The sequence below is a fragment of the Dreissena polymorpha genome, chromosome 9, assembly GCF_020536995.1.
Source record: "Dreissena polymorpha isolate Duluth1 chromosome 9, UMN_Dpol_1.0, whole genome shotgun sequence".
Classification (NCBI taxonomy): domain Eukaryota; kingdom Metazoa; phylum Mollusca; class Bivalvia; order Myida; family Dreissenidae; genus Dreissena; species Dreissena polymorpha.
Window position 1 is genome coordinate 18,971,246 of NC_068363.1, and position 19,046 is coordinate 18,990,291.

At 35.3% G+C, this 19,046-nt stretch overlaps 1 protein-coding gene across 1 annotated transcript; it reads right to left on the reverse strand.

Annotated features, from left to right (window-relative positions):
* Window positions 1–788: 788 nt before the first annotated feature.
* Window positions 789–13,714, reverse strand: LOC127845895 (low-density lipoprotein receptor-related protein 5-like). The gene is made up of 6 exons (XM_052377072.1): window positions 13,395–13,714; window positions 12,952–13,148; window positions 11,887–11,997; window positions 6,828–6,947; window positions 1,903–2,059; window positions 789–852 (listed from the first exon to the last, which is right to left on the reverse strand). The coding sequence occupies exons 1-6, from the start codon at window positions 13,712–13,714 to the stop codon at window positions 789–791; spliced, it is 969 nt and encodes a 322-aa protein (XP_052233032.1).
* Window positions 13,715–19,046: the final 5,332 nt, after the last annotated feature.

The window sequence follows — 19,046 nt, forward strand, 5'->3', positions numbered from 1 at the left end:
AATTTTGAAATTTGAAGACTGGATTACCCACACAACCATTTTAACGGCGTGAAGGAAGCAAGAGCTGTTGTATCACAAAATGTTGAATGTTCTAGTATAACATATTGATGATAAAATAATTACATTTTTATTTCACTTTAGTACATACGCGTCTAAGTTGACAATTGTCTGTGTATTCATATGCAATTCTCGAAAACGTACATTTTCTTAATTTCTTGCATTTTAATAAATGAACATAAATGCTCATGACATACCATGTGTAGACAGTGCGAACAAAGACAGCAATTGCGATGAGCCCGAGGGCGCTACCGACAGCAGCTCCAATGTACTGAGCCTTAGAAGAAGAATGTTCTGGTATGTTGTTCTCCAATTCGTCTGCTTTGTTTGACTTTTCCAAGCCGATTGTTGATTTAGAAATGGTAAACACTGTTTCAGTATTCGATGTGGTATGTCTAGAAGTTGTTGCAGTTGTCGGTTGAACATCGGTATGTTCAGAAGATGTTGTAGTGTTAGGGCGTTCAGTAGCAGGCCCAGTTGTTGTAGGAAGTATGGTTGTAGGTCTACTAGTTGACGAAGTTGTCGGTGGAACAGTTGTTCGTTTAGTAGTTGTCGGTGGTATTGTGGTAGGTCTAGTAATCGACGTAGTTTTCGGTGGAACAGTTGTAGGTCTAGTAGTTGTCGGTGGTACAGTGGTAAGTTGAGTAGTTGTCGGTGGTACAGTGGAAGGTCTAGTAGTTGTCGATGGTACAGTGGTAAGTTGAGTAGTTGTCGATAGTACAGTGGTAGGACTAGAAGTTGTCGGTGGTAGAGTGGTAGTTATCGTAGTTGACGTAGTTGTCACTGCTGTAGTTCCTACAAACATAAAACAGTTCTCATCCATCGAAACGTCAACAATACTATTAAATGTATACTTATTTGTTATATATTCATTATCATTAAATGTTATGGACGTAAATTACGTATTTTAAAAATATTCTGTTATACTGAATACTTTCACACACCACTAGGGCAGGTCTTTCCGTCATAAAGCAGCTGTTCTCCATCCGGGCAACCGCATGTGTAGCCTCCAGGAGTCGGGTGACAGAACGTGCTGCATGCTCCCCGCCCGTTGTTACTACTGCAGCCTGTCTCGACTTTATTTTTTTAACATAAAATCATTTCATGAAAATAATTGATTGTTTAAAATAAATGACATAGTTTGTGTTCAGATATGAAATCTATGACTATTAAAAGACTTTTTAGCAAAAAATGATCCTTGTTATATTAAATATGTATAGTATTTATTTTTACTTACTAATCGTATAAATGAATGGGGTTTTAACATCAAAATTAATAGACTCAAAGCTATGTTTAAATTTATCACAAATATAAATTCACGAGAAACACATTTACAAATTCTGATGTCCATAGACAAAGAAAAGAAAAGACTACATTACGACAACAACATTCGAGCCTGTAAAAACAATACCTAAATGACAATTTACGAAACAAAACAACAACAAAAGGCAAACGAAATATAAAATTACCATTAACAGGCACTAGAAATGAACTATATATCTAAATGGCATCAAGTTTTCCTAACTCTGGATGACTAGCAAAACTCGCAACATCGTTATTGTTGGCCTTATGTAACTTTGTGATGTATCTAAAACGGAACACATGTGCATGCATAGAAGTAAACTATTGAAAAGCACGACTTTTTGGCACTATATGCACAGGTTATGCAATTAGAAATACATGTAAGGCACTTTGTCACTATTTAGCGATGTTTACTTTGGCAATATCTGAACATTTGGCCAATCGTATGAATAGTACGTTCACCTAAAACGGCTCATCACGGACGCTGTTTTTTAGACAGAACATTACAGTAATTATTGGATTTTAAACGAAAATATAACCGACAGTTTGTTCCAAGCATAGTAGTAGAGAAAATCTCCAAGAAGTTTAATGTCCATCAGATGGGCATCTGGGTCTTCATGGTACTGAACGCAGGTGTCCACGTCATATCCACAACGGTATATCACGTTTGTTTGGCCGTCAGTGACGTACAGTTTGTTTGCTGTATAGTATATACAACTATGCATATGATGTAGAGCATAGGCTATGATTTCTCTGATAAAATTTATATTGTACAAATCTTGGAATTAGACGAAAATAAACAATCACAAGTATAGTATTGTGTAACCAACTTTGGTGTTTGACTAATTGAGCCGCGTTCTGAGAAAACTGGGCTTAATGCATGTGCGTAAAGTGTCGTCCCAGTTTAGCCTGTGCAGTCCGCATAGGCTAATCAGGGACGACACTTTCCGATTTAATGGTATTTTTAGTTTCAAGGATGTCCCTCCTTACCGAAAATCAAGTTTAGGCGGAAAGTGTCGTCCCTGATTAGCCTGTGCGGACTGCACAGGCAATTTGGGACAACACTTTACGCACATGCATTATGCCCAGTTTTCTCAGAACACGACACAATTTTGTCAATCTCCACGCAAAGTTGTCGTTCCTTGCTCTCACATACAACTCAGCCAAAGGCCCAGCATGCCATAATGCCCAGAAACTGGGCAAAACCGAACAAACGCATTGAAAGTATATTTGATTTGGATTTTTTTAGGATAAGAGGCGTAAAATAATGAACTAGGAATTTTAAATTTACGATACATCGTGAAAAAACTTGCGAGTTTTAATGCAACTATTTGGAACTATTGTATTGCCCATTTACGCAGATCGAATAATTCCACGCACTTAACAAATGTAAACAATTGGACATAATTTTTATTGAGTGACGTTAGGCATTGCTTCGACGTATGTATGTATGTAGGTTTGTTAACATAAACAAACAACATCAATTTTATAATAATGAATGAATACTTATATAAGATATTATGGTATGAGATGGTTTTCTTTAATGCAGTGAATGTAATGTAACCGTTGTGCAAGAGATTGTTTAGTATACTGTAACCTCAATGATTAATGCTTGGAATGACCATGACATGAATGAGACGCTTTCATAAAAATAGTCCGTTCTGAACCCAGCACAGAGGCATTGTGTACACACACCGGTCTTACTGACAATAACGTAGTGACGTCACCATCTATAGAATGAGCACAGAGGTGAATGTAATGTAACCGTCGTGCAAGAGATTGTAATTTTCTATGGTATGTATCAATCTCCACGCAGAGTTGTCGTTCCTTGCTCTCACATACAATGCTATGCTGGTTCCAGTCAACTCTCTGCGCGGAGTTTGGGTATGTATATGGAATATTCAATAACAATAGGCGGAGTATATTTTTATTTCGTATTTTTATGAAACATTTCCTTATTAATGCACTTGGTTTAGTATTTAGGATATAAATTGAACTAATAAATGATTATATGTTTCAGCGAATTTAAAAAACAAATAAGACTATGATTATTAAATTTTGAGTTATGTTTCAACGAACAAACAAACCAAATCAATCTCCCTTCAATATAAAGAAGTGAAACTCCAGCTGCTGGAGCAGTATTTAATTCTTATTATAAACAATTAGTTGGTCCTTTATTTAAGGCAAGTGACCGATTGCCCAAACAGTACAAAACAGCACAATACAAAACAACATAAACACATATAAGAATAAAGCTGGGGTCACCGCCTTGCAACGGTCAATGCAAAGCATTGGGGGTTTAAACCGGTAATAGAGCGCTAAACCTCACACTACTTATTGCATTGTAGCATGTCTAACTACTTCTGTGTTACTTTATGGAGTAAACAGAATATAAATATATACAACATCTTTGGAAAGGAAGTGTCATCATGGTGTTTAATATTTGCAATCATCAAAATCAAGAATTGCTATCATCTTTCCAACATTTTAAATCACTTAAGAATTTTTTTGTATAAGCCTAACGCATTCATTGAAATGAATGACCGGTATTTGGTGGCATTGAATTTGAAGATTTGTGCAATTGATCACCCCAATTTTGATGCCAAATGCAATCACATTTGAGTGTAACAGCATACAAATATATGTTGACGTTTATCGAATCTTATTTTATGCAGAGATGTAACAATCAAATTATTTCACATTCCAATCAGCATTTGTAACATGAATATGATGCATTTTTTCATAAACAAACATGGCCTTTGATCCGAACTCACCCGCTGTATCAATCGCAATTCCATTTGGCCATCCCAGGTTTCTCTTCAGGACAATACTATTCGTTCCATCCATATTGGCCCGCTTCAAAACGGAGGAGGGTATGCTTTGAATCGTCCAAAATAGATACCTAAGTGTTTTTTGTAATCAAAATCTTGATACTGCATACTTGTGCATGCAATTAATACAGTATTCTTTGCAATATAAAAAGTCCAATACTATACCGATAAATACAGAAATACAAACAAGCAAACCTTCTCTATTGTTAGAATTGATATTAAACGAATAAAAATAAACACTTTCAATATTTAAAAAGAGGTCATTTATACTCAACGCATATTATTTGACCCACCCCTTCATGGGATCGATAGCTAAACCCTTCGGTGTTGATAGTTCGGATATCAATTTTCTATGCTGACCATCGCGAGATAGAACGGCTATTCCGGTGAAGCCGATGGATGCAGAAGAAATATAGTAAATGTTTCCAGTGCTCATGTCTAGCGTAAGTCTTCCCGGGCGTGAGTTTAGAACTCCTGTGTTTATAAAATATGTGAATTCAAAGCTAATACGATAAAGTCATCCATTGATGCGATGCATAAAATGTGCGCAATATTACAGGTACTTAAACAATCATGTTAAGCAATCGTGTTAAGCATCTCGACATGTCACTTTACCAATCTCCACGCAGTGTTGACGTTCCATGTTCTCACACACAATCGCTACCATCACAAGAAAATACTTCCAGATCTGGAAGTATGTTATTATGTTTGTTTATGTAGTATAATATGGAAAGTTGTATCATTTTCTTTTATATTTTGAAAATAGTGTATACGTTTAGGTTCATGATAAAAAATATCTAAATTAAAAAAGTTCAAATAAAAACGGAAAAATTATTGTACCACGTGGCTCGGCTATCATCACTTGGTTGGTTATCGGCAGGGATTTTATCCAGCTATGCTGGCTCAAGTCAAATCTCTGCGTGGAGGTTGGTTATGGAGGTATGTACCATAATGGATGTCATGCAAATTATGGAGTGCAATTTCTGATCCTATGCAAATAAGCGGTAAACATTTTCAATATTTCATAAATACGCAAATTAATTCGAAACCCCCTTACGGGTAACGGGGCTGAAGAGTTTCAGGTATGGACAAAGATATAGATTTCGATCCTCTGACATTTTAAAAGGACGTTAGAAACAACTTAAACAAAAGCAATTAAAGTCAATAAACAAATTGGAAAGACAAATCCGTAAAGAAAAAATTACATCGCATGTTGTTAAAACGTTTTTCAGGATTTCGAAAAACTGTATAAACTCGAGTATTGGTGTCAATGTATCAGGTAACGAAATATTCTGTTATCGCGTTATTTTCCGCGAGGTTATATACCATGAATAGAACGGAAAAAACACAATCAAATTCAAAATCATTTCGATAATCATTAAATTTTTGTAAATTTAAACGTATCTGCTCATTTTAAAGTCATATCTATTTATAGTGAATATTTAATGGAGTCCAATCAAGCCTGACATCTCTACTTCACATTGAAATCTGGCCATGCTTTTTAAATATATCTTTTAAATTTATAGAAAGTACGTTAACCATAACAGTGTGAAGTGCAGTGTGGTTGTGTTGCCAGTTTCAAATTTTAAGAAGGGTTTCGCCTTTAGGCCGGTTTCGCTTGTGACCGGTTTGACATGTCTCTGATTGATGTGGACGGCCATCAAACTGATACGAATGGAGTCCATCAGATCGGAAGATAACAATTTCAATAAGTATTGGTATTGGGTAATCGAATTAATAAAACACAAACAACACCATGGTATGCAAATCACAAACACTATTATTTATGTATGTAATAGTTACTTTTTTATAAATCGTTACAATACAGGCAAAATAATAAATATCACTCCATATAGCCCTAAATTCAGTGCCTCACCTAACGAGAGAGCTATGAAACGTTTGTAAGCGACACGAAAATTGCCAGATAAGGTTGAAAGTGCACATCAGTTATTAAGAGGAATTGCGTCCTGAAAGACAAATTTATTTGACTATGTTTTCTTAAAATGTTCACCTGTTTAGCAAGAAGCCTTAGACCGAATTTTTACGTACATCATATGGTATAGAACAACAAGAAAATAGCAATTGTCTAGTATGAAGTACTAAATTAGCGTTTTTGGTATGTTCTGCTTACCGAGGTTCATAAAAACCGAATATCCTGACCCGTTAGTATATGCAGAGATTATGCTGTCTGAATCACCCCAGATAAGTTCTCTTCTACGAGGATTATAAACCAAACCAGTCGGAGCAAGGGTACTTCCAACATCAAAGGCCCTTACGCCGCTGTCAAGAAGCGACATCTGATATATTTTCGAATGTGTTATGTCTATGACATACATAAAGTTGTCCGAGAAGGGACCTGTAACATAGAATTAATATTAATTGTCAGATGTTAAGCCTTGTGGCTGATACTTAAACTTAATGTAATAAATGTAACCGAACTAAGTTTATCACATAAGTTAATGGAGTTAAATTACAAAGCTCATCTGATATCCTCGGGCATCAGCTGATGTAGTGAATGCTATAGGTACCATAAACATAACGATATTTACTACACTGACTACATACCTAAATGATACCTAAATACGTTTTTAATTATAAGACTTCTTTAGAAGAACGTGCATTAAATGAATTTCTTACTCGTCGAACACGTCTCCCTGTTCTCATCCATAGAGAAACCAAAACCACACTGGCAGATTCTGGTTCGTCCCAGAGGATTGCAGATTTGCTCACAGCCGCCATTGTTAACGTCACATGCTCCTTATCAAAGACGCGAAGATTATGCATGTTCATATATTAAATAAAAGATATGCATAAATTGCTGAACATTTAAGATCACGGCTTTTTGACGATGCTACGAAACAGCTCGTCTAAGGTATCATACCATGAAAAAATTCTTCACAATGGCGACCTATGTAAAAGACCGAGCCCGTCCGATTGAGATAGCTCGATTTTTCTAATCGGCATACCTCGCTTATTATCATTGATAAAGGTATAGGAAGCTCAGCTATAAATAGGACAGCATATTCTGGGAAAAAGATTTAATAATAGTTTGAAAACGTTAATGTTTAATCAGTTATATTCAATTCATTATATGTTTGTAGATCAATGAAACAACTATGCTTTTTCTGTATTGTATTTGACATTTGTCGTGATTCAGTAAATAAATTGCGAATTAAAACGTGTAATATTAACTTTCAACGCGATCATGAGTGTAAAGAAAACGAATTATTTCGAACCTGCCAATTGTAAAAGTTGTAGCGACTATGGTATATAAACAGCATAATAGCCATGTGACATCTGAGAAACTCGCTCTTATGGGTGCTTTTTCATTTTGCATATTTAATAAACTTTTCAAACAGAACTTACAGAGCCACATCAGTGCACATACTTTGTTTGATAATTCATTCGTTTGTTGGATATTGTTTGCTGTTTTAAACACATATTAGGCCATATCGCGGAGATTTAGTTAACCTTACCATGTGTTCATAGGCAAACTCACGTATTCTAGTGCTCTTACGACTATGTGCTCATACCTACTTTCCGGAATCATCATGAAATTATTGATGTACTTAACGAACAAACCTGCCTAAGCTTATTGAATTAGAGGAAAAAATAATAATCAAAGGATAAAAATTATATGTTCATGCACATGGGCATGTGAAATAACGTCCGTACAGCATCATTAACTTAGGAAAGGAAACAACGAAATATAAAGTTTGGTATGATAAACATGTGAAATAAAAGAGCATGGTGTAATTAAAGACCATGTCAAGTTTTGAATTTATATGCTGAAACGTTATGTTATAACCCACAAACGTTTTACTGTAACAACGTTTTTTTAAGATAAGTGGTACAGAAAACACACGTCGAATATCTTAAAGATATTTCTTGTTATATTTGATCGAGAATGTAACCCGCCTCCCAGTTTCGCTGAATGGATCAAGTTCCCCACGGATACTACTTCCCCGTACCCCCATTTTTTTCGTACCCTACATTTTTCGTACCCAATTTTTTTCGTACCTAATTTTTGCTCGTACCCAATTGTTTTCGTACCCAATTTTTTTTTCCTCCCCAATTTTTTTTTCGTAACCAAATCTTTTTTCGCACCCATTTTTTTGCATAATTTGTGTACCCAAAATGTTCGTACCCATTTTTTTCCTACCCAAAATGTTCGTACCCACAAACACAATTGTGGTGATGTAGATAAAATTACATAGAAGCTTTTATATCAATCATCTTCAAAAGCATCGTCGCACCAGTACTGTCAGTACTTTGAATGCAGTATTGCAGACAAAACAGGTTTTCCGATCCAGCGAATGTTTGTTGACGAGAGGATTCCATTTTACTGAGATTATAAACGCATTTGAAATGATTGAACATGTAAGGGTTGTTATTACAAATACACAACGTTGCGACGTAAATGTTAGTTTTATAAACTGTAAAAAATATCAATTTTAAATAACGACTCGGAATTTCTATACGGTAATATTCTATGACATATTCAAAGAGGAGTGAAATTTTGTGTTAAGATAGCTAATTACCGTTTTGATCTGCTTGATCTGTGTCATCAACAGTACTGATATCCGTCACATCTCGGAGCGAATCTAGCTTATTGATGATCTTTCCCGAGTCCGTTAATGAAACTATTAATATTTCCTTTGCTTCGTCGGACACAAAAAGGTGATTCTGAAACAAAATATTGTATACACTGAAATTATAATACCGTTTTCTCTAATTTGTTTAAACACGCATTTTTCAGATTTAGCTGTACTTTTTTTCTTCACCCGCTAAATTGAAAACGATATGTATAAGTTGTTGGAATTCTGTTCTGTCTTAAAATTTAAGCGACCCTCGGGAACAAGTAAGCAATGTGTTAAGACAGAGCATCCGAACCAACATATGTTTTCGTATATAACTGTTTGCCACTCAGTATTATATGTGTTACAACTTATGATATTTAATATAAAAAATATTCTTCAAGAATTGGCCTTGATAAGTTTATCACACAGTTAACTTAACTTAATAATAATGTATCAACTTAAACTATAATACATTCAAAAGAGCCTTATACCATTTGGCTTAAATTAGTGTAATTTTCACCTTGTACAAATGAATATTCAATGGTAGAATCGTGTTAAAACTTGACACTTCGATTGTTGCTAAATTCGATCCATCTAAATTCACTGTTTTAATTCCATTCTTGTCGATAATATATATCCTGGAATGTAACGTGTCTTTGTTAAATCATAATAATAGCATTAGTTTTATGATACAAGCTACAAAAGGATTTCTGTATGAAAACAACTTTATGAAACGGTACCATTTAGTTGCCGTAAAATGTTACTACTGCTACTACTACTACGACTACTACTACTACTACTACTACTACTACTAAAAATAATTGTTATTGTAATAATTCTTATAATGTTGATATTGATTTATTATTATTATTATTGTTATTATTATAATAATCGTCATTATTTTTATTATTTGAGAAAATGAACCTTTAAGATAAAACACGATTTAAATACTTGTCTATCATTTGAACATTTTTCAGTTTAACATATTTATTCACTCATACCACTTACTTAAAACGATATGGACATCTTGTTCCCTATTGCTTTACCTGTTGTTTTGCACATCTACAGTTATGTCACTGGGGTTCAACAAGAACGTCGCGTTTACGATGGTCGTAATACCGGTACCATGCATGGACGCTTTTTGGATCTGATTTCCGTTGATGAACACCATGGTGCTAAACGTATTGAAATCATTATATCACATTAATGCCACAATTGGCAATGCAGTTGAACGTTTAGGTCACACCTCTCCATAATCTATATGAAATTGGATGACGAAAACCTTTTTTTATTTAAACAAAGTGTCATCCAGTAGGTCTGTGGAATGTTTTGATACAATTTTATCTGAACAGCGCTTTACGCATTTGACTGAAGTCGTGAGAGCAGAAATGAACAGTTGAACGTAATTGAGCATGATTTATCAAAACACTTATGATAAGTAGACTATTTACGTATACGTTTTATGAACGATACAACAATTTAGAATACCGTAAACTTACTTTACAAATCTGGCCATTGGGATTTACCAACACCGGCAACACTCGTCATAATTAATCCTATCCGACTTTACGAGAGAAAAATGCATGATATGTCTATTAAGTGCTTATTACCGTTACTAACCTCTGCCGCGGAATAATGATTAGAGCCTTCGGAGAATCCAGCCCTGAAATCAGCGTGTAACTGCTCATTGTAAACGGCGAAATACGATAATCTTCCCCAATCTGGATTGCTGGCCTTGACTCAAGTAAACATTTTCATCTCCCCAATCGACTGCAAGTCCTGTATGCATGCAAAGAATCTGACACTATTTTATTCTAATTTTATACGAAACTTAAGAAAACGAGCAACAATATTAGTTACTGAGCCTCTTGCACCGGCCATAACAAAATCGCCGACATGTTACGGTTCAGCGCTGTTTGTGTACAGAGTTCAAAAATAATTTCACGAAGCGATTGTCAATAAAAAAACAAGTAATGATGTTGGTTAAGCTTTCATATACTACGCAATAAAAGTGACCATGCTGAATAATTTTACTGAAAACTTAATGAACACATACAAATACTGATATGCATATATTATATGACAATTGTCAATAACTAGTTCTTTAAACTGATTCAGATGACTTAATCGTTGTCCCATTGTAAACTACAAATTTGTTAAGTATATACCAGTAATTGGTTCAGTGGTAGACATGACACGCTGCTTGTTATGGGCTCCGTCGATGGTCATTCTAAAGACGTCACTTACGTCCGAAAAATATATTTTCCGGTCTCTGGAATCTAAAAAACAACTCACATTTATACTTACGTGATTGTAAATTGTAAATGAAACTATTTATTTTAAAAGTATATGCTAATGATTTGTGATAATTAGTTCTAAAATACAATCAAAATATAATTAATCACCAGCATTGAAGTTTAGCTTTTTTATCGGATGTATAGATAATGATTGAAAAAGACAGAACTTCCATAACCAAACGTCAATACTAATTATAAATATGCGTTTATATAATATTATAGAAAAAAGAACAACTAAACGTCCGTATAGTCAACGAAGTCAACTGTATAAGACGAATCAAAGTAACGATGTCTCTAACCATGCTCACGGTGTAGATGTATATAGGTAGCCTCTCTGTCAAAATGCTGCCTCTCTGTTCATTTCATAAAAAAAAACATTAAACAAAAAACACTCACCAACAGCAATCCACTTTATTTGTGACCCAATGTTTGCAAAACATGTCTTGTTTGCCATTATGTATACAAATTCGTCATGGATACCTCTAATATCAGCCGCACATATGTCGGTTGACGTTGACCATACAAGTGCGCGATCGAGAGCGCCTGTGATCCCTATAACAGTAAAGATGCATTAAAGTATGCAAATAGAAATTTGAAATATCTTGTGAACAAACCAAAACGTTCAAACGTTCACATGATTGCAATATTGCAATTTACATGAACGGCACTTCTGTATTACTTTGTTTCTTATGTCTGAGTGTAAGTCTAGTTATTTGTTTTGTGCATCTATATCTTGATCCAAAAACAGAACATAAATTGAACATATACATACGTGTACAATCATATTATTTCAAACGCTATGGTTGTATTGACACTCACCTGAACAAGTGGTTCCGTCTGAGTTTAACACAAACCCCTCACTGCAGAAACAGACAGGACCCGTTGGCTGACTTACACAGATGCTTTCGCATGGACTGCTTGCACAATGATCTGGGATGAAAAGCACAAATTACAAACATGACCCCAATAATATTCATCATCAAAGTGTTGCACGCAATACATACGCCTTTTTCCCTTAGAGAAAAAAAATCAAATACAGTTTCGTCATTATTGTCAGAATGTTCTTTGTCTAAACCTTTGACATGGTTAAGTCCAATACCCATTTGTCACAACAGTGTTGCGAATGTTTTAACATTCACATTTAACCACCGATGAAAATATTTGTTTTTATCAAAGTATCAGTTCTTTACGAGCAATCGCATGATGACGTTTTGCGGGCGGCCAGAAATACATGACAAACTGGTAAATGACTTATTCTATAACAAACTTAAATGCTTGTTCCTTATAACCCTAAAAGTATTACTTATTAATGATAGGGTAACACTATGATACACGTATGTATTTAAGCGACCAAAAATAGTTTTGAATCTGTGTCATCCAGGGAAGCGGCAGGAATAATCAAAGCAAGAATTGTCAATATTAGCAAATTAGGTTATTTTAAATACGAAAAATTATGTGGTTAGAGATTTCAAGTTGAATACAATGCAGTCCTATACATTACTAAAGAACAAAAAAGACTGCTTAAGTTGCCACACCAAATGTTGTCTGTGAAGGACCATAAAACGCTAAGCAAGTCAGATCTGAAGCACTGTATTTGAGAACTGGCAATTTCCTATCATCTTGTCCCGTTTCTTTGTTCATACGTTGTACTTTTCCTCGGGAAATTACGGCAACAAGGTCCTAGGACACAAGCAAAGAACACCACAATTACAACAATTATTACTATTTTTTTAACAAAGGTTTTGACATCAATAAATATTCATTTATTATGAATAGTCAAAGTATATATTTTCATAAACGGTTATTATGAATGTTTAAACATACTTACAGAAAGCACGTGTATGTCAACCAAAGCAGAATATAGGATTCTCCGAATGGTCTGACGGCCTGTCCCATCCAAATTTGACCGTTCCACAGTTTCACGAACGGAGTCCACCCAATACAGCATGGAGGCTTTTATGTCGACGTCTAAAGCTACTGGATAAGCGATACCTTGAGTAATTATGGTCTTTCGGTACGTTCCGGTGAGGCTGGAACGTTCGATTCTTGGAAAGGACCCAACGTCACGCCAAAACAAGTAGCTTTAGTGAACAAAATTATAACAACGATTTATTTAGCATGAAGTATTTAAGACTTTTTTTACTTAACAATTTATAACATATTATCTTTCCGAATGTGTATTATTTACATTTTTAACTTTTGGAAAGAATTGTGAGGTCTAAACCAGGTCTAAACCAACTGGGCATAACACCATCTTTTGTGAAGAAAATATATCAATTGTTACATAAAATAATACACTTTAAGATGTGGGTATACCAAACACCAACTTGTGAATGGGATCAACGGCTATTCCAGTTGGCATATCAACATTAGTTTGTATGAGTATCTTGTGCCGTTTCATGTTGTTCAAAGATTGCAATCCTATCCATTGGAATTCCGAATCTGTCCAGTATAGATTGTTTGAAATCCTATCCACGGCAATCTTCACATTGCTTCTTGAAATCCCGGAGTGCAAAAGTTCAAAGGTTGCACCCGTGGTTCTGTTTTCAGGGTTAAATTCAATTCTTTGCAGAGATCCAGTGTATTTGTTAAAGATATACATAATCTTTCGATAAAAGTCGATGTCTATGCTCATGGGCTGTTCCATGAAGTTACCATACCCGATCGTAAATGAATGTTCGTTGAATACGTTTGTTACACCAGCTTCCGTTTTGAGCAAGATTGATACAAAATGACCGCTATTTCTGACATTTCCATACGAACCAAGTACAATGAACGCTGTTGACTCAGGAACTGTAATATTATCATGAACGAATGGAAATCAATGTGCACAGGTTAAAGATATTGATGTTCAAATGGCTGATTATGTTTGTTCAATAAGTCTAGAAAACCATTTTAACACTCGGACGTTGCCAAATTTGACCCAAGCGACATGTTTGAAAACATCTCTGTAGAGGATCACTATTAATTGTTGTAAACCAAAACATATTCCTAAAGGACATCATGCGACCCTACAGTGTCTTTGCACCAGAAGCATTATTTTTTACAAATTTTGGGGACCACAATGCAATTTACATACCAAGTGTGAACTTTCTGATTTCATAAGAGAATTTTTTTATAAATATTTTGCTTCATGAGTCTTTATTTTTAATTATCATGCTATAAAAATTCAAAGTTAAAAAAATGGCATAACATTTATTCTGTTATACGTAGGATGATAAAAAAATCGCACATGCAAAACTTGAAGCAATATAAATTATTGAAAATTAAAATATTTCTTCGGTAAAATTTTGTCTACGGAACGATGTATAGACGTTTATGACGACTTTTGCTTAAAGTGGAGATACAAAACATGTTCATCGCAGTTAAAAGATCCGAGAATTATCAACAGTTTACAACAGTGACAACAGTTAACTTGTGAATAAAGATTGTTTGATTGATGAAAACACGCCAGGCCCTTTCATTAAAAACAAGAAAAAATATATTTAAAAAGCTTAACGTAGACTACTGCACGTGTTTAAGTGCAAAACAGAGCGTTTATCAGCATTTTACTTATGTTTATGTACACGTTAATAAAATAACACCAATATTGCGTAACAAACTTGTTGTAGTACATATCACGGACATGTACATCAAATTGATTTAAAGACAAATAATATAAAATAAAACAACAATTAAAATAACCAAAATACATGTTTTTACTTTGTTAAAAACATTATACAATACAAAGAAGAAAAAAAAACTTACACTCGCAAGAAGGTTCTCTTCCAGACCATATTCCTGAATATTGACATGTAAGGTTCTTTGCGCCCTTGAGCATCATAAAGTCGTTCATGCATGCATACATGGCGACTCCGCCCGCCAGTGTGGACGTCACATTTACATTAGCATATTCAACGTTAGGAGGCTGTCTGCAGTTAGCTGTAGTAAGTATACTCCGACATGTGCATAGCAAGGATTAAGTTCATGTATCAACAAGTATAATTAGTTAATAACCGCGATTGTTAATTAAGCTAAATTAACTCAGTAAATTAGTAAAATGGATATTTATATTAATTTATATTACATAAAAATAATATAAAATTGCCTACCTATACAAAAAGGTGTTGTTCTAGACCATTCCCCGGAAGACAGGCACGTGAGGTTTTTGTTTCCCGGGAGAACCATGTATTCGTGCATACAAGTATATGTGGCGACTCCACCGTCCCTTGTGGTAGTCACGTGTACGGTTGCATTAATTACACCAGGAGGCTGCCCGCAGTCAGCTGTATTAAGTGTATACAATCATTCGCCTGAGTTAAGACTAAGTGGTGACACTTATACGGTTACCGATATTAATTTTGTTGGTGTGCTCTTCCTCGCTTTCCAAAACATTAAGAGTAATATTTACAAACGCCATGTGGACATTTTTGTGTAGAACATTACTTTGTGGCGCTGTTTTGAAGCCCCAAGAGAAACAGCGTTGTGTTCTGAATCTCGAAAGAAGTTATCCTAAGCTATTGGATTCCCCTTACCTCGACATGCAAACAGAAGACAATGGAGGAATTCTAATGGCAATACAACAGTTAACAAAACAACAAAAAAAGAACATTTAACAGTTATGCATGGGAGTACAGAAAGGACTCTATAATAGGATGACAGAGATGTGCAATAATGCACAAAGTCGACAACCCGGGGTGCATCATACTAACAACTCACTTTCAGGAGGATAAATTCTTTCAGGTAATTAACTACGTGTGCTTTCGCTGTGAGAATATATGAAAAAGGAAAGGAGGAATCCTGACACTGGTAATAATAACGTTTATGTTACTTGAACCAGCGCCTATAAGTAAGGAGGGCTCCGAATACTAAGCATTGCGCATCAGACAGAATGTTAAGTTGATGCACATTGTCAACCTTTACTCCAAAAATGTCAAACCTCTTTCATTGAGCACAATTTAAACTTTCAAATATCTGTATTGTTAGGGTCTTCAATAGTCGTTGTCAAAGCTGGCGATAAGACCTTCTAGACAAGCGTGGAAAAGAGGCAGGACGAGCGCAACATCCTACTGATTATCATCCTAATTATCCTACCCACTGTCAAACGTTCTACTGCAGGCTTTGTCGCACAAAATCAGCTCTTGACACTTGGCTCGACAATGAAAACAAAAATAGCTTTGCCACAAGTGTCGATGGAACAGACTAGGATATTAGGGGGCTGCGACTATCGTCCCGTTTGATACTCAATCAGAGGCATACCTTCCTCGATGGAAGTAAAAGAGTGCAGCCTGGATAAAAACAAATCCCTAACTGAGGAGCGCTGCAGAGATATTAGAGTACATAAACGAGTCATCAACCGAGTTAATAAATAGTTCAGATACGCCATAACAAAACCAGCTAGAAAAGACAAAAAACAAAACAAACACACACACACTGGAGTGGAGATTTGCAAGGCTTGGATAATGAAATACTTAAGTAAATGTATAACTATTAGATGATTCTCCTTTGACACTATTCGTATAATAAGTATTCTATACAGTTCTTTTTAAGTAAAGATGATTCTCCTTTGACACTATTCGTATAATGAGTATTCTATACAGTTCTTTTTAAGTAATCAGTAGAGAAATTACTAAAGCCCAAATGAGAAATACCTATGCAAATTGGTGGTGTTCCAGACCAATTCCCAGAAGACAGGCACGTGCGGTTGTTGTTGCCCTGGAGAACCATGTATGCGTACATACACGTATATGTGGCGACTCCACCATCCCTTGTTGATGTCACGTGTACGGATGCATTACTTACTCGAGTAGGCTGTCTGCAGTCAGCTGTATCAAGTGTGCACAATAATTCAGCTTAGTTAACAGTAAAAGGCGACACTTTAACTATTATTTTTATTTGCAACAGTGTTGACTTTGAAAGTTATGTGTTTACATCTTTACCTCATAACAACAGTTCAATTTTGTATATGTTGATAAGTAATTATACATTATTGGCGAAATATTGATAAAGCGATTTAGTTGCTCAATGTTTTAATATGATCTGTTTGTGTAAATGCCTGACGACACGCAGACTTTACCTAACAAATAAGACGGCAATTTTGTTATACAACCCAGAATGGGCCAATGACAAAGCATCTGCAAATTGCTCTATAGTTCGAGATCAGGAACCGGGTGGAAGAAACACTTTTTTTCTATTTCTGTAATAAATGTTTTTATAGTCCTATTTTTTTATTGATACGCTTTAATGGGTCGAATTAGTTATGAACTTGAAATACTTAACATAAACTAAATATGAAATCATTTTACCTAAACACATTCAGTAAAGCAACTTTTTACTAAATAATTACATGTTCAAATACTATTGAATGTAAAATAAGGACAAAATGAGAACTACCTATGCATGTTGGTGGTATGCTTGACCAATTTCCTGAAGAAAGGCATATGAGGATGCTGTTGCCTTGGAGAACCAAGTAGTCGTACATACACGAATACGTAGCGAAACCACCGTCCCGTGTTGACGTCACAAGTAAGTTGGCATTACCAACGACAGGAGGCTGCCGACAGTCAGCTGTAGAAATAGAACATTCGTCATAGCTAAGACTTAAAGGTTGAACTAATACCTGTATGATATATATATGAACATACAGAACTAAACTGTTCTAAACAGGTAATGCTCAAATGGGTTAACATGGCTTTTTATAAAAACTGTCCCAAAACCTAGCAGTCATGTTTAAAAAGAGCACAATTATTCTCGAACTCAGCCCCGATATCATAGTAGCATCATGTTTATATTTCCTGAGAAAGTTTGATGATGATTGCGTCATAAACGTGATTTGTTAAGCGTTCAAATGGTTTTACTATAGCCATTTAAGAAAAACTGCCCCGTTCCATGGAAGCCATGTTTTTTAAATGGACTGCATCCGTATCTCACTCGGCGGATAAATCATTACAACAAATATTCTCAACACGTTTAATAAAAAGTACTAAAACAAACGTGACTTCTAAAGTATTAACATGCCTGTCTGTTTCTAATTTGACATAGTGACCTAGTTGTTTATCACCTGAAATCCGGTTAAAAGCTCGACCGAGATATCTTTGGGATAAAATGTTTTCACCAAGTTTATGAAGGTTGGATAATCAATGTGGTCCTTAGATTATTGGCAAGCGTTTTTGACGTAGTTGTCAAGTGCATGATCCCACAAGACCCAGTTTTGACATTGGTGGAGAAAGCCGTGGAACAAATTTCTGTGTCCGTTAGCTCTCTTTCCGAAGCATAACTTGTTTTAAATAAATGACTTTGTTGGTAGCTTAAAAAAGGGAAGCAAGAAGCCTGACACTGGAAATGCAGCAGATTATGTTACCCGAACCAGAACCGATAAAGAAGACTCCGAATAGAATAATAAGGTAATGCACATTGTCAACCAATATTTCTAGCATAAACGACATATATATTCACATTTAATACTTTCTTATTATTTGAAACTGTAAAAGTTATTCCCACGGCTGGAGATATGATCATCTTATCATTCTCCACGCTTGTCTAGATCATCTAGACAAGCGTCGAGAAGAAGTTGAGACTTTGCAGGACGAGCACAACATCCTACTGATTAATAATCCAGCCGACCATCCAACGCTTTGCTCCATACACTGGCATAACATCAGCTCTTGACAGAGAATTGAACACAATACACAAACATCTGTTTCACAAGGACGCAAGTAGAAAAACAAGAAATCAACGACCATCGCCTCTATATAGCATCAAGGCAGAATAAAACCTCCCTTCGATGAAATTACAAGATTGAAGACTGGACAATACAGTAATAAAATTACAGGGACGAGATATCAACCGAGTCACCAGAAAGTTCAAATCTGCCATAATAACAGCAGCTGTAATACGTCAAAAACACCTGCGTGAGGATTTGGAGTGCCTGAAGAATTACTTGTCGAAATAATTCAGTATATCTATAATTGTTTTTTCTTCCACAAAATAAGTATAACGAT

Bases quoted from the DNA above. Each gene is read 5' to 3' on its own strand.
- LOC127845895 (XM_052377072.1), bottom strand. From the start codon at position 13,714: ATGGAACAGCCCATGAGCATAGACATCGACTTTTATCGAAAGATTATG. The intron at 13,149-13,394 runs GTTGGTGTTTGG...TGTTCACTAAAG, and splicing joins GCCGTTGATCCCATTCACAA to CTACTTGTTTTGGCGTGACG. The intron at 6,948-11,886 runs GTGAGTGTCAAT...GTCTTTGATAAG, and splicing joins AGACGGAACCACTTGTTCAG to GAGCATGTGACGTTAACAAT.